Here is a 16,414-nt window from a genome sequence, read left to right as displayed (position 1 = left end):
ATCCCAATTGGGCTTTTGTCAAGTCAGCTAGGAAACCCACGAAACTCACCACGGAACAGAACAAGGAGAGGAACAGAGGAAAGAACATTGTCATTCCTTACGTTGCTGGAGTATCCGAGAAACTCAGAAGGATTTTCTCCAAACACAACCTCCCTGTCATATGTCTGGGTTTTGGTTCTGTTATGATTTAGGTTTTTCTTGTTGGATTGTTGCATTTGCTTTATTGTCCTTGTCCTGGTATTATTTTGTCTTCTTTATACCTTGGTTCTGTTTTGTCACTATCCACCTGTCCTCTGCTCAGTAGTTTTTGGTTTTCTGTCACACCCATCTCCACCTGTCTGTAATTGTAATCACTCACCTGTGCCCACTTCCCATGATTTCCCTGTGCTTTATAGTCTGGTCATTTTCTCCACCTCCCCGCCGGTTCATTGTTGATTGTCTCAGGTATGTCCATGTGTTGTCGTTTTTGTCCACAATCCCACCTTGCCTTGCCTCGTCTTGTTTTACCTTGCCGTTTTTGGATTTCTGTTATAGTTTGTGTTGCTGCCTCGTCAACCTTTTGTTTTCTACTTTTGTTATTTAAATAAATCAGTTTTTATTTTTAAGATGAGTCTGCATATTGGGTTCACCTCGCTCTCACCACGTCTTGACAATCCCAGTACATTTCAAACCCAACAAGACTCTCAGGCAGAGGCTGGTCCACCCTAAGGACAAAACACCCAAACCCAAACTGAGCGGAGTTGTGTATGCAGTTCAGTGCAGCGAAGAATGTTCAGACCTTTATATTGGAGAGACCAAACAACCTCTCCACAGACGCATGGCTCAACACAGGAGAGCCACCTCTTCGGGACAGGACTCAGCTGTCCACCTACACCTCAAGGATAAGGGACACTCCTTTGAGGACCAAAATGTTCATATTTTGGACCGAGAAGACAGATGGTTGGAGAGGGGGGTAAAAGAAGCCATTTATGTCAAAAAGGAGAAACCAACATTAAACCGAGGAGGAGGTCTCAAATTCCAGCTTTAGGCCTGATCCCCAGTCAGTTTCACTCCAATCAACACCTGCACTCATATGACCAGAGGGGCCCATCAGTGAGTCAGACAAACAAGGACCCTAATGACCCTCTATTGTTAGGAGAGTGAGAACAATCTGCAAGCTATCCATCTTACATCACATCTCAGCTTTAAAAGCTCAACTCCACACTCTCTGTTTCTGAACTGAGAAAGCTCCTCGGATGAGAAGCCAAACGTCTTCAACTACAGAACAGAAGTCCAGTTGGTTTTGTTTTTGAATTTTTCCCATGGCCTGGATGACTGAGAATCTACACCAGCATAAAAACCTGCAAAGTGAGCAGTACAGTACAGTAGTAAAACTAATACATTGGACAGTGGCCAACTCTATAAAGGAGTGATGGAAAGTAGAGCAGTGAGGTGCTTTGATTTTGTTACCCTGTAGTCCATAGCATCATCACTGAATATGAAGATTAGATTGGCAGAGGGAAACAGGGGTGCATCTGTGTGTGAGGAGATGAAAAAGCAATGGACCCAGCACACAGCCCTAGGGTTGAGAATGACAGTAGAAGATGTGTTATCCCCAATCCTCACTTGTAGTATGTTGGTGAGATAACATTGACACAGGAATTTGTGCAGCCCAGAGTTCTCGGCATGTGAACCAGTTAATGCAGTATCATTGTACTGAACTGATGTTCACAAACAGAATTCTTGGGTTGGTAAAGAGAGTACAGCTGATACAACATCCTCTGTAGATCGTCTATGTCTATATGGAAATAAAAGAATGTTAAAGACTGCAGGTATGGTGGCTCTGGTGTGTCCAAGCATTAGTTTTAAAAAACACTTCATATTGGGGTGCAAGAGCCACTCAGTCATGAGGCAAATGATTGCTGAAGTGATGCGTTAACATTGTCCCTGCTAATTGGTTAGCATATGCCTTAAGTATAGGTACCTTCACAAAGTCCCAGAACTACGATGCCTTCTGGCCATCTCAGTGCAATTTCTTAATAAATCGAGGCATAATAGGTGTGTGTGCACTTTAAGTTTCACCAACCTGTTACAGTGTTTTCTGTAATATCTGCACCCTCTGCGTGCAGGTGGAGCCAGGCCACGCCAGAGGTAAAAATAAAAAAGGGCGTAAAGTTTTCTGTGTTTTGAAATCATACACAAGCCAAGAGTTGTCACTTTGAGTGATGGGAGCAATGGCTGACAATAACAAGAACAAGTTTAAAGACAGGGAGGCCACATGCATTAAAAGAAATGTGGTCTGAGACTTACCCTGTATGCATTTGGTATATCTATGTCTGAATCCACAGCTTGATCACTGTTAGTGGTCTCATACAATTTAGCTAGAACTAGCTTAGCATTTGCTCCCAATGCTACATGCACTGTCACAAGGCTAATTATTGTAAACTCTCCAGGTAACATTTTAATGGAAAGAGTTACAAGAGTCTGGTGAATAGTACTGTACTACATCTAGTTCCTGTCTCAAAGAGTCCAGTCCCAGGTTAAGCTTGGTGATAAAATATGTCCCTGTCTCCAGATGTCAGAGCGTCTTCTGGATGTGGAGAATGAAGCAATGCTGAAGATCGTAGAACTGGAGAAACAGCTGATGCAGACGAACAAGGAGCTGGACCAACTCAGAGTCAGTGCTGTTACCATAAAAATCAGCTTGTGTGTGTGATATGTGAAGCTGAGAAACTTAAAGACCTCTGTACATATTTAGTGCTAGTATCAGATGTTGCCAAGCCTTCACTTCTTCACTGTGCAGGAGGTGTACGCCAGCACCAACTCTCAGGTGCACACCTTACGGCGGATGGTTCGGGAGAAGGATCAGACTATCCGAAGGCAGAGTCGTCTGGAGCGTCAGGCTCAGGAGGCCCAGCAGGCCGGAGGACCTGGAGCTCCTCAGCCTCAGAGAGGAGAGGGAGATGGGGGTGTGGCCGATTCAGCCTCTCCCTCACCTCCCCCTTGTCCAAACCTGTCCCCTAGGTAAGATGCACCACCTGAAGTGGATCTCTGAGGTTCAGTCCATTTGATTCTGATTGATTACCTGTTTGATTTTTGCAGCCCTGAAACTGTAGCCTATCACAGCATGGGACCTGGGATTGGTGGAGCTTCAGGCATGCCAATCCCACCCCCTCCACCTCCACCTCCACCAATGCCAGGCACACGTGAGTCTTCTGTCCACCAGTCAGAGAGAGTACTGCTGACACTGACAAATGATAGTATTCTTGTTTTTAAATATGTTTTTGTCTTCAGTGTTCAACGGGCCGTACCCTGCACCTCCACCTCCTGCTCCTCCTCCACCCCCTCCTCCACCTCCCCCGCCCTGTCGCACCAGCGAGCTCTCTTCTGTCCCCATGCCCCCTCCTCCTCCCCCTGTAGCCCCACCTCTCCCAGGTACAGGGGGGTCACCTACAGTCATCTTTAACTCGGGGCTGGCAGGTAAGAATCCCCATCAGTGTTGTCACGGTGACAGTAACTGATTTTACACCATCCAGCTGGATGCCATGGTGACAGCTGCTCTCCATGGCAGCAGCATGTAGTTTTCTCTGATTCTAACATGTTGTCCTTTTTCCTGTTCTGCTGACAGAGGGTCCTCTCAAGTTATTCTGTATGTTGACTTTTTCAAATGTCTTTATTCTCACTTCAGCCCCACATTCCAAGCTTCATTCCTCCATCACCTGACAACAGGAAATCATTTTCAACTGATTCCTCTCATCATGTTTCTATTCCAATTCCATCTGTGGGCCTCTGTGTGTGAAACAGTTCATTAATGATGTTTAAAGCTGGTACAAAGACCTGACAGTAGTTTAGTTCAAATAAAGAAGGATGGACACCCACACAGTTCCTGTGCTGGGTCAGGGGGAGGCTAGGCCACATTCTGTGGAAGATTTTCAAACAACGCAGTAAGAACTAATTTGGTTTTCCACAGCCTGAGAGGCATTTCATCAATGAAATCAAACTTCTAACATTCTAGAACATCAGAAAAGTCTCAATGATCCTTATCTCTGGAAGTTAAGTGGTTCTTTGCTCTGAACCAGCAGAACCCTAACTGGAACCACTTGTTTGTCAATAAATAATAAAGTAACTGGACTTATTACTTCTTTGTAAACTCTCAGAAGCATTCATGTCAATCAGCAGTCTGAGCAGGTGAATTAATACTGCAACAAAATGAAGCAGAATGTTCAGTCTGAACACAGACAGATCTCAGTGTCTGTGCAGGTAACATTTTACAAACTTCATGCATCAGTTGAAGGGATGATGGGGCTAACTCTGAACCCTAAAACCACCTGGGTGTTCTGAAGCTACAAACCTAACACATTGCTCTGACTCGTGCTCTTTATGGTTTAATCTTAAACATGAACTCATACATGCATGTCTGCAAACAGAGACAGATTCAGATTCAGTAACTTCTCACCTCTACAGTTAATTTGGGCACAAACACTGACCTCAGAGGAAGAAGAGCATTAGAAAATTCTGAACACCATCAGCCTTTTGTGTTTTTAACTCCATTGACATTTCCTGAATTTTTAAATCAGGATGTCTTTTGTAAAACGTTTTATTACAACCACAATCCAATATTTTTAAGATGCTATCTGCACAAACAGCATTCTGAAGGAACAATGAGAGGCAGCATCTGTTCTGTCTCACCTGTCTCCTGCAGCCGTGAAGATAAAGAAACCCATCCAGACCAAGTTCAGAATGCCAGTATTGAACTGGGTCGCTCTGAAGCCCAGTCAGATCAACGGGACAGTCTTCAATGACATTGATGATGAATCCATTCTGCAGGTAACAGAGATCTTTAGGGTTGAAATAAAAGCTGCAAGGAACCAACAATGTTAATATATTTTAGCTTTCCTTCATTTAAAGGTGCTTCCTAAAAGAACTCTGATTACATGTCTGTCTCTAAGGACCTGGACATGGAGGAGTTTGAGGAGCTGTTCAAGACGAAGGCTCAGGGTCCAGCAGTTGATCTGACTCTGTCAAGACAGAAGCTTCCTCAGAAAGCTCCGTCCAAAGTTTCTCTGCTGGAGGCCAATCGGGCCAAAAACCTGGCCATCACACTGAGGAAGGCAGGCCAGGCTTCTGAAGTCATCTGCCGCGCCATTCACACGTAGGCACACCTGTAAATTATCTTTATAAAACACAGTAACATGAGGCAGACCACCTCTGAGCCCCACCAGCAACAGAACCAGGGTTCAGGCTGGACCACAGCTCTGAGCAGCAGCAGTTCAACTCAGTTTCAGTCAATAACTCATACTGTTAGGTGAGTCCATCACACAATGGTAGAAAGTAGAAATTCCTCCAAATGCCAGAACACAGTCCAGATCCAGACCCAAACCAAGTCCTGTTTGGACCATATTAGTTGTTAAATTTACTTGTGCACCTACTCCCATATTTATGGTAAATCATTTTTAGGAGAGCAGCTTTTGTTTACTGAAGTTCCTCCGTGTCCTTCTGCAGAGACACAGTCAATCTACTGAGAGGTAAGAGGTGGAAAAAAAAAACAAACAGTACGACTGTCAATAAAAGACAAAAGCTGATATAAAAAATAGAACTTTTTATCAAAACTGGCCAAGCCTGATATGTTCTCTCGTCCTGTGGAGAGTTTAAAAGCCGTTTGTTGCAAATGTTCTGTGATCAATAAAGTCTGCAAGGTAGAACTGTCACTACAAAATCATACCAGCAGATAAACCAGACCCACCAACTCACCTGGATAAACTGTTATCCTTTTTTAATGACATTGACTCCAATAGTCAACATATTCATTCTTAACCCCGAGCGTCTGAAAGAGTGCATGATATAAAATAAATAGATTCTTGTTTTCTGTCTTTAAAGCAGAACAGAAATCAAATCTCAAAATATTGACATTGCATTAATGTCATTTAATGAAACATTCCAGGGACTCATTTCTCTCACCTAAAACTTAAATAACTTTGTTTTAGCATTTTAGTCAAGAAATGGCAAACTGGGCTCATGACGTGCACTGGGCCCTGGTCGGCTCCAAAATATTGTTTAAGAAACAAGAACATGGTTCCTGTTACATTATTTATTAATCTCAGAAGACTTTGTGGGAGGAATGGATATACAACCATACCAGTACGGATGTGAACTGACGGCTGAATCTCCAGAATCAGATGAAAACTCCTCAGATTCTGTTTCCATAGTTACTACGTCCATCCCATATAGCCCCTTTCTCTAGGCCTGCATTCCAACATTCAGTCTCGAACCCCTGATCTTCCCATAACCAAGTGGTGTTGCTTAACCGCTACGCCAACTCCAAGCTTATACACACACACACACACACACACACACACACACACTTTGTTTCAAAGGTTTGTCTCAGAGATGAATTTAACTGTACTGTTTGTGCAGGTTTGATCTCCGAACAGTTCCTGTTGATTTTGTGGAGTGTCTGATGCGTTTCCTGCCGACGGAGGCTGAGGTGAAGCTGCTACGACAATATGAGAGGGACAGAAAACCTCTGGAGGCCCTGAGCGATGAGGATCGGTTCATGATGCAGTTCAGTCGTATTGAAAGGCTCAGTCAGCGCATGACCATCATGACGTTCATGGGAAACTTTGCAGACAACATCCAAATGTTAACACCGGTAAGAAAAACGGGAAAAAAGTAAAGGACTGCAAAAGAGAAGAACAAAAACTCACTGCGCTGTGTTCCCTCTCAGCAACTTCACGCCATGATTGCTGCTTCAGTGTCGATTAAATCATCTCAGAAACTGAAGAAGATCCTGGAGGTCAGTGTGTGTTTCTGAACACCAACAGAATATTGACAGAATCCAGTCTGTGACCAGATAAATAAGTTGTTTCTCTTGTTGCTGGGCAGATCATTTTGGCTCTGGGGAACTACATGAACAGCAGCAAGAGAGGAGCCGTGTATGGTTTCAAACTGCAGAGTTTAGACCTGGTAACATGGCACACCACACAGTGCATCAATACAACCAACAGAACTCACACTCCTTATACTAAATTATACAGAAATGTAGATATGTGTAAACAGTTTTTACAGATCAATCATGCTGTCCAATCAGCATCTTGAGGTGGATGGATTTTCACTCTCATAGATTTATACAAATTTGTGAACAATAATTGAGAGAAAAAGGCCTATTGTGTGCATAGAAAACAATCTTAGATTTTGGAGCAAAAACAAAAGTGTTGCATTTATATTTTGGATCCACCTCCTGGTTGCTCAGAGATGTTTTGGCAGTTTGTCTGGTTATCATAATGTCATGAGTGCTTCCTTCCTTCCTTGAAATGTTTGAGTCCAGTAAGACAAGCAGCCCAGCATGCTGGGACATGTCCAAGAAAACCTGTGTGTTTGTTTTTAGCTGCTGGAAACCAAATCAACTGACAGGAAGCAAACACTTCTTCATTACATCGCCAACGTGGTGCAGGAGAAATATCCAGTAGTGTCTCCATTTTACAATGAGCTTCACTACGTTGACAAGGCTGCTGCAGGTGAGTCAATCAGCCAATCAGAATGCTGCACAGATGGGGACCTTGAAGTGACTCACCTGTTCACCTGTACTTCGTAGTGAGCTTGGAGAATGTGCTATGTGACGTGAAGGAGCTGCAGCGTGGCATGGAGCTCACCTGGAGAGAGTTCAGCGTGTCACACAACGCCACGCTCAAAGACTTCATCAGCAGGAACGAATCACGACTCAACAAACTCCAAGAGGACGCACGCATCGCTCAGGTGAGACTGCTGGAAAGGAAAGGTGTTCGTTACAAGAGCTACAAAACACACAGAGAAAAACAATAATCACAAACTAACCCTCAACAGAGATTATTCTTTTAAATCCACTGATTGTGGTGGAAACTAAGTGTGCATGTGTGGACAACCTTTAGGATGCCTTTGAAGATGTGGTGAAGTTTTTTGGAGAGAGCTCAAAGACCATGCCACCGTCTGTCTTCTTTCCCATCTTTGTTCGTTTCATCAAAGCCTTCAGGGTAAGTGATCCAAAGAAATCCTTCCAGAGTAGGCATGGCAGGCTTACCTAAGGCTCTCCTACGTTCAGTCTGACTCGCAGGTTTGATCAGTGACAAATGTGTGTATGCAGGTGGCCGAGGAAGAAAATGAGCAGAGGAGGCGTCAGGAACAGATGCTGCTGGAGAAACTGGAGCAGGAGGAGCAGCAGGAGGAGGCGGATACGAAGGTGACCTGTGCACCATGTACACTGCCATCATCATCCAGTCAGTTTCACAAGAGTCACTTTATTATCAACGTTTTAAAGGAGTCATGTAGTCTGACCAGAAAACAACAAGTCCATAAAACAGAGTCAGATGTGACAACCTTTGACCCAACGGGAGTCATCTTTCAAGTTTCTAAATGTAGAATTAATGTGTGCTGTAAAAGTAACACACACACAGCAATGTGTGCAACCATTAATCAAATAATAGAAAGTGGATCAGACAGCCTAAAATGCAACAGATGTAGAAATATACATGGAAATTCTCAGTCAGGAGAACTTTCTAAACTCAGAACTAAAGAGTTCGGTTATGTAAGCTAGAATAACATGCAGATTGTAGTCACTTTCCTCACAGCGGAGAGTCGTTTGTGTCTTCAAGGTCATTTGTTCACCTGAATAAATGTGTTGATTAGTGTAAAACTGACTGGGTATCAGGCTTAATGAAAAGCTGAAATCTGAGACCTCCTTTATTTAAAGTTGGTTTTTCTTAGTTGACATTAGGACAGAGAAGACATATTGTTTGATTTTTTGGCTGATTTTTCAGGGTGGTGAAGGAAGCCATTTATGACAAACAAGAGAAACTAACGAAAGGATAAATGAAATCAAATCTTCATATTGACATTGCATGAAGGTCATTTAGTGAAACACTTCCACAAAAAATTCCACGGACCCATTTTTCTGACCTAAAGCCTAAATAACTTGTTTTTAGCATTCATGCCAAAGTGGGGTGATTTGGAGGGTAGAGTTGCCACCCTGGGTGCCAGCAAATGTCATGAACGGCCAGTTGGAGCTCAGATTACTGAAGAACCAAGGACGTGGTTACTGTCTGATTGTTTATTAGTGAAAGCCTGTTTTGAATATGAAGAAAAGCTGGAAAACTTTGTGGGAGTAATACAACCATACCAGTATGAACCTGAACCGACAGCTGGATCACCAGAATCAAGCCCTTCCAAATAACTCCCTCACTGCTCACATGGGCACTGAAGTCACCCAGGAGAACAGAATCCCCTTTCAAGACATCATCCAGAGACTCCAAGAAGGGTGGGAAATCTGACCTGCTGTTTGGTGCATCAGCACAACCACTCAGAACCTCCTCTCCTGCAGCTCGGAAGCTGCAGAGGCAGTCCTATTGTTCCCCTAGGAAAACTCCAACACTGAGGCATCCAAGCGGGGACTTGTGAGTGAGAACCCTCTCCAGGAGTTGGGTTCCAGAGGTGAGCCCAACTATATCTAGTTGGTATTGCTCAACCTCACACACAAGCTCCAGCTCCTTATCCATGTCCCTTAAGCTAGTTTATGTCGCCATGCCTGTCGCCCATCCCACGTGGCACTCAACAGCCCCCCTCTCCAGGTGGTGGCATCCTGTCTCTTCTTCAGGCTTGGCCTGACTGAGCCCCAGGAGCCAATGCTCGACCACCAGGCTCTTGCCAGCAAGCGCACGTCTAGGCCTGGCGAGGTTCTGCTGTTTTTGAATCGCTCTTTGTCCTGCCCCTCACCTGAGACCAGTTGCCCCAGACAACATAGGAGTCCAGCTGTTTTGTTTTCCTTAACCTGTTTTGGATTTAGATGTAGCACCAATTCATTGTACAGTAGCCCGTTACGTCATGAACATGTTGGCTTGTTGATGCTACAACTCAATACATGTCAACCCATTACTTCTTGGATGCGATGGTTACATCATAAACCCATTGACTTATTATATCATGGCTCAAAGTGTGACAAGCATCAGTTTGTTGTGCCGTGACCATGATGGCTAATTAAGTAAGAAATGTGACCGCCTGTTCTGTTGTTAATGTATTGGCCCATTACCTCAGGAACAATGTTATTTGTTGTAAGTGGGCAGATGTGTTGTTTCTTTATGTTGCCACACACCTTGTATCATTTGTCTTGTAACAGGACAGGAAACGGTGGACATAAAACACCAGTGTTTGTCTCACTCCACTGGTTTCAGTTACAGGACTAACTTTAAGATTTTATTGTAGGTTTTTTAAAATGACTAATTGCACAGGCAAAAACATTATCCTTAGTTTTTTTGTCACCATTCCACACACATCACAGGTGTGTGTGCAGGTTTAGGGGGGTGTAGTTTTGTTTTCAGTGGTGCACAAAGGAGGGCTCTGAAGAGAAGAGATTGGGAACAACTTCTCCTGCCCAAACATAACTAGAGTCATTTAGGTGAATCCATCTAAAACAACAAGATGCTTTTAGATGCCCCAACATTTGAACACAAAGCAGAAGTGATTACTTGATGGGATTATATACATTCATGTCCCCAGAGCTTAGAAATCTGTAAATTGCTTTTAAACACTCACCTGTACTCACTGTCACTTGGCTCAAGTAGGTGACTACTTGATGTTTTCAATTGTTTTATAAAAAAATTATTAGTTCTATTTATTTTTACAAGCCAGCATTTGTGTTTCTACTGTTTTACAGATTATTATTTTAATGATCTTGGATTTGATCATTTTTACTGAAAACCATCTTTTTCAACTTTTGGTTCTTTAGAAAGGGCTATATAAATAAAATTACTGTATACAAGGTACAGCAGCCGTGATGACGGTAATAAATGTGACTGAACTCCACGTGTCTTTTAACACCCCTGCCCCTCCTCCAGTCTCCATCCCATAAAGGGAAGCGGCAACAGCAGGAGCTGATCACAGAGCTCCGACGACGTCAAGGAAAAGACAGCAGACATGTTTACGAAGGGAAAGATGGCGCCATAGAGGACATCATCACAGGTGACAGTATTATACAGGCACAGAAATGCATCATTTCAGGTCCTTCTCACCTGTCACCTGACTGGTTGTTGTATTTTCCTTCTGTGCAGCTCTCAAGACGGTCCCCTTCACTGCTCGATCGGCCAAACGGAGCTCTCGCTTCTTCTGTGACTCCGCCCACTCTGAAGAGCACTACTGAGAAACACTGAATCTGACCACGCCCACTTTAAACCAACAGGTCCAATTAGCACTTTGAACATTTCTGATTGATCTTTATGAACTGATCACATCATGTTTTATGTTATTTTATTGCAGGCCAGGTACCCAGACTTCCCCTGACCCCTGGGGCCAATTAAACCCTGAGATTAGAGTTCTGAAGCTAACTGATAAAACAAAACTAACAGTCAGCTGATCTAGTGTCAGATTTCTGCTCTAACCTACATCCTATGGCTTTCTTCAGAAGATAGCTGACACAGATTTACAGTTTTCAGAGCACTTTAAGGACTCACGCTGAAAGTCCATTTCTGAACAAAAACTATACAGCTGGAAATTTTCTGAGGAAGATCCAAATGTAGGTGTTTAATGCAACAACAAATAAATTCCTGAAACTTTTTCACTTGCCTCAGAGATCAGGTACTGTAGCTTAAAAAAGTCAACGTGACAAAACAAATGAACATGGTGCTACGAAGTCAAAGTTCCAGCCTAGTGCCTCATTTTTAAAAAGAAGCATCCTAATGAACTAAGTTGTAGTTTGTAGAGTTGGACCAAAACAAGGACATGCACATAGATTTTAAAACTCACATGAGGGCTAACTTTGGCTAACTGTACCAACACCAGAGACCTCCATCCTCTACAGCGAGGAAAATAATGCTTTAATGCCATGCTGATTTTGGACATTTGCTCACTTACAAATAAATGAAGTCTAATTTTTTACAGTAGTTTGGAGAGAGACAGAATATCAACAAAAAGTTACAAACTGATTTGCATGCCAAGTAAAATTAGTATTTGATGTCCAAGCAGAAAATGATTCGTTCTCGACTTTACAGTACATGGCCCCACCCAATGGCCCCACCCACTGGCCCCACCCACTGGCCCCTCAATGCAGTAAAGTCATCCTGTATCTTTAGGAGAAGAACAGGCCCGGGACCGTGGTCCTACAGGCCCGGGACCGTGGTCCTACAGGCCCGGGACCGTGGCTCTCAGGGAGATCCACTACCACCAGAAGTCCACCCAGCTGCTCATCCAGAAGCTCATCCCTTCCAGCACCTGGTCCAGGAGATCGCCCAGGACTTCAAGGCCGACCTGAGCTTCCAGAGCTCAGCCGTCATGGCTCTGCAGGAGGCCAGCCAGGCTCACCTGGTGGGACTCTTTGAGGACACCAGGACTGAGGACACATCGGGACAGAAGCAATATAAGGGATCCTTCCTGCCGACGGCCATCAGCATCTATAACAACTCTTTAACAAAACCAGGATTATGAGCTACAACAACATTTAATGTCTCTTTGGGATTAATAAAGTATTTTTGAACTGAATTGAATTAAATCAACAGGACCCAGGACACTCTGGAGGGACTATGTTTCTTGGCTGGCCTGGGAACGCCTTGGGATTCCCCCGGAGGAGCTGGCCCAAGTGGCTGGGGAGAGGGAAGTCTGGGTCTCCCTGCTTAGGCTGCTGCCCCCGCGACCCGACCCCGGATAAGAGGAGGAGGATGGAATGAAAAAAATAAATAAATAAATCAACATCTCACAGTGGGTCAAAAGCCAGGGAGTAAAAGCATATTTTTAAGTACTAACTAAGTATTCAAATCTGTGCGAGAGGCACGGTATACCCTGTATCGTCACAGGGTCACAGAGATAAAGGAGGCAGACAACCATTCACTCTCACTCCCATCGAGGGGACAATTTAGAGTTACTTATTAACCTAACCCATGTGTGCACAGAAAGAAGACGCAAACCCAAGCTGATATTCTGTCTCTCACCATTTAAATGAAAGTACCATAAAAACTAAGAGAGGGGGCAAATGTACAGAATCAACAGGAGATGAAGTCATTATTTCCACCACTGTAAAACTAGAATTCTGTGTCAGCAGGTATTTGGTTTTATGGATGTTCTGGGTTCCTTTGGTCTGAATCTTGTACAGGGTTCTACTCCTTTCACTATGATGTATTCTGTTGTGTTCTACTGTAAATACTGGCCTCGAGAAGCCAAAGTCCACAGAGTTCGGCAGCTCCAGTTTGAATTAGGCTGAGCATAATATCCAGAAAACTGAGTCAAATGAGATTTTAGAGGTTAAATCTTAACCAAACTCTGTTTCTTTCATCTTTGATCTCTTATCATTTCCTGCAATTGTGTTTTTTTCTGGAGCAGCACATGAAACTGTTAAAACTGACAGACTGATACTCAAGACTGCACGAGGTGAAAGCTGCAGGTTGAAAGACTAAGGAAGTCTGAAGGCTGCAGCACACAACAGGAGTAGGAGATTTTTTTGATTTGGCTACTTTCACCAGTCTGTATAAAGGTTGCTGGTTCTGGTTCTGGTTCTGGGTGGAACTAACCCAGACATACATGGACTCACCTGTAGTGTTGCTGCAGTGTTTCTGATCACAATATCAGCTCTTCATTACCCCATCCAGACCCCACACCCTCCTTTCATAAATTTAAGTATAAAACACTCAAGCACAACGTTTTCTACATGTACAGATGTTTTTTAGACGGTTGTGTAGCGATGCTCTCTGTCTGTGTGTTTTGCTCGTCGCTGTTATTCTGTATTTGGTGTGCAAATAAAACACACCTCATCTACCAAACTATCTCACTGAGTCATGTACAATATTACCTGGCATCCCATACTTAAACCTTTTCTTTATTTCTACAAACTGGTTGGTGGGCGTTGTGTTGTTTCTGATTGGCTGGTGTCGGCTGCTAAACATGTCAAACATTCTGCAGCAAACGATACCAAATGACCAACATCCAGTTGAGCCTCTTTCAGGTATGAGGACCCAATGAAACTGATGTGACCTTTACCGTGATTCAAATCGAACTTCAAGTACACAAAAACACCCAACAGATTCCACCATATTATTATTTATTTTAAAAAACTAAAATGTTGAAGCTGGTTCCAGCCTTGCTGCTTCCACAGGATTTTAGAGGTTCAGTATCAGATGTATTACCTGATCATCAGTGGGACCACTTCTAGAAAAGCAGGAGTTTTCCCAGTTTGCTGCTCTGGAGCTAAAAATGTGTGTTAACACAATGCCAAGTAGCAATGACCTGATGCTGCTCATCAATCTGGAAACCCCTAGAGCTCCATCTCAGACTCTACAGGCCTCAGTTAGCAGGTTAAAGGTCAAAGGTCATAGCTTGTTTGGAAGGGCTGTAGCATAAAGCCTCTTCTCTCTGAACACAATCTGGCAGAATGACTTAGGTTTGGAAATTTTCAAGTGAATGAACCTTAATACTTCTGGGACAATGTTCAGACACCTGAAGCTTGGACCAAACTGGGTCATGATGCAACAGGACAATGATCCCGGATACAGCAGCTGATCTACAACAGAACGGCTCAAAAATAAAAGAATCAAGGTGCTGCAATGGTCCGAAGTCCAGAATGCTGTGGTGGGACCTTCCGAGAGTTGAGTACAAACCAATATCTGCAAACCTCAATGAAATTAAGCATTGTTGGAAGGAAGAATGGGCCAAAAATTCTCCACAACCTTGTGAGAGACTGCTAAAGTCCTACAGAAAACCCACTACTGAGAGTTCCTGCCTGCTGAAGGTTTTAAATTAGGTACTGGGCCCAGCAAAACGGGCCTGTAAATTAGTCTTCAGGTTTAAAAACAACAGCTTATGGAAACTTTGAGATCAGAGCCGAATCAAGTCTCTGCCAACTGAAGATTATCCAGAAAATGAGTGTGATGGTCGACCTTTGACTCCGAGCCCTCTCACCTGAACACAGACAAATAGAACCAGTTACCATCAGCAGGTCTACAAACAGGTGAGCGTGGGCTGAAGTACTCACCCTAAAGGTGCTTCCAGCCAGAGGCTGGTGGCTGATCTCTGGCTGAGCAAGACCCAGACTGGCTGATGTCACATATAGGTCAGAGTAGTCTGGACCTCCAAAGCAACATGAGGTGGTCTTCATCACTGGCAGAGTGACTGTCTGCAGCCGTGTACCTGGCACAAAACAACACAAGCTCAGTCAATCACACAGAACCAGTTGATCTTTAGATAGGTGTGAAACCCTAACTCCAGAGTAAAATGCAGTGGTGGCTGGTGGAGTTTTCTCCAAGGGGGGCTATAAATCCAAAATAGACATATACCAAAGGTTTTGGTATATGTCTATTATGTGATACCTTATTATATCTTTTGGACCAAAACACATACTAAGGTATCACACCAATACTTCCCAAGACAAGCCTGTACGACACATTTAGCGTTTATAAGACCTGTTTTCTCCCTTATTTTTCAAAACTTTACCGGAATTAGGTTAGGTTAAATTTTCTTAACCTAATTAATACCTATGAACTTATTTATTACCTTGTGTATGTAACTTAGTCACGTAGTGAACTTATTACTGTCTTTGAATAAAAGGCAGCTCACCTGCAGCTCGACCTTTTAATCAGGCGAACTTTCTGACAGACGGATGTGACGTCGGCCTCTGTGGCAGGCACCCGCGCTCCCGGCAGCGGGAGGCAGTGAAATGCGAACACATCTGCATTCAGCAGCTCTGGGCGCAGGAGAGGTGCGCCCTGAACGGTCCTATCTCTTGTACTGAAGAGGAGCTACTGCGCATGTGCAACTTTTAACGAGAGTCTATGGACAAAGATTTTTGAGCCCCAGGGTGGAAATACGTCACCAATCAGCCAACGACGATGAATAAAACAACTTTACTTATCATTAACTATTAAATATTTATCTTATACAACTAAAAATATGCATACATATATTTTGAAATATTTTTATTTTATTATTTAATTTTTAATTTTTTTTTTACATCTCATTCAAGGTAATGTGAGTGGTGGGGCGGCGCCCTTGCGCCCTCTATTGGCCAGCCACCACTGGTAAAATGTGAAATCAAGTACTGACAAAATTCTAAATTTCCAGTTTATTTAATTGTATTTATATTGTGCCAATTGACAGCCAAAGTCATCCCAGGGCACTGTACAAAAACATTTACAAACAGTATATTTTATAATATACTGTTTGTAAATGTTTTTGTACAGTGCCCTGGGATGACTTTTGCTGTCAAACAGTATATTATAAAATATACTGTAAAATATATTATAAAATCCTCTCCCTGGGCTGCCACCTTACCGTGGTGGAGGGGTTTGAGTGTCCCAATGATCCTAGGAGCTATGCTGTCAGGGGCTTCATGCCCCTAGTAGGGTCACCCAAGGCAGACAGGTCCTAGGTGAGGGGCCAGACGAAGTGCAGCCCAAAGACCCCTTATGATGAACATAAATATTGGACACAGTGTTCC

General features: G+C 43.4%; 2 protein-coding genes across 6 annotated transcripts in view; one reads left to right on the top strand and one right to left on the bottom strand.

Annotated features, from left to right (window-relative positions):
* The window catches only part of fmnl2b (formin-like 2b), a 25,543-nt gene extending 11,789 nt beyond the window's left edge, over positions 1 to 13,754 (top strand). For 2 of the 4 annotated variants that reach the window (XM_037974376.1, XM_037974377.1), the window contains exons 13-28: positions 2,555 to 2,656; positions 2,783 to 3,003; positions 3,082 to 3,185; positions 3,274 to 3,459; positions 3,608 to 3,628; positions 4,682 to 4,806; positions 4,929 to 5,131; positions 6,394 to 6,628; positions 6,704 to 6,772; positions 6,862 to 6,942; positions 7,364 to 7,493; positions 7,571 to 7,731; positions 7,884 to 7,985; positions 8,096 to 8,191; positions 10,839 to 10,962; positions 11,052 to 13,754. In XM_037974376.1, coding sequence (XP_037830304.1) covers positions 2,555 to 2,656; positions 2,783 to 3,003; positions 3,082 to 3,185; positions 3,274 to 3,459; positions 3,608 to 3,628; positions 4,682 to 4,806; positions 4,929 to 5,131; positions 6,394 to 6,628; positions 6,704 to 6,772; positions 6,862 to 6,942; positions 7,364 to 7,493; positions 7,571 to 7,731; positions 7,884 to 7,985; positions 8,096 to 8,191; positions 10,839 to 10,962; positions 11,052 to 11,140 — 2,049 coding nt within the window. In that variant the 3' untranslated portion in view covers positions 11,141 to 13,754. The remainder of the gene's footprint in view (positions 1 to 2,554; positions 2,657 to 2,782; positions 3,004 to 3,081; positions 3,186 to 3,273; positions 3,460 to 3,607; positions 3,629 to 4,681; positions 4,807 to 4,928; positions 5,132 to 6,393; positions 6,629 to 6,703; positions 6,773 to 6,861; positions 6,943 to 7,363; positions 7,494 to 7,570; positions 7,732 to 7,883; positions 7,986 to 8,095; positions 8,192 to 10,838; positions 10,963 to 11,051) is intronic. The other 2 variants (XM_037974378.1, XM_037974379.1) reach the window with 1 other exon arrangement.
* A 252-nt stretch (positions 13,755 to 14,006) lies between these two features.
* rgn (regucalcin) overlaps positions 14,007 to 16,414 on the bottom strand; it is a 14,179-nt gene continuing 11,771 nt past the window's right edge. For both annotated transcript variants that reach the window (XM_017440920.3, XM_017440919.3), the window contains 2 exons: positions 14,954 to 15,108; positions 14,007 to 14,880 (listed from right to left, as the gene is read on the bottom strand). In XM_017440920.3, coding sequence (XP_017296409.1) covers positions 14,830 to 14,880; positions 14,954 to 15,108 — 206 coding nt within the window. In that variant the 3' untranslated portion in view covers positions 14,007 to 14,829. The remainder of the gene's footprint in view (positions 14,881 to 14,953; positions 15,109 to 16,414) is intronic.

Source organism: Kryptolebias marmoratus, unplaced genomic scaffold (assembly GCF_001649575.2).
Source record: "Kryptolebias marmoratus isolate JLee-2015 unplaced genomic scaffold, ASM164957v2 Scaffold29, whole genome shotgun sequence".
Taxonomy (NCBI): Eukaryota; Metazoa; Chordata; class Actinopteri; order Cyprinodontiformes; family Rivulidae; genus Kryptolebias; species Kryptolebias marmoratus.
The sequence above is the reverse complement of the archived record's forward strand: the minus strand, read 5'-3'. Positions and strand labels throughout refer to the sequence as shown.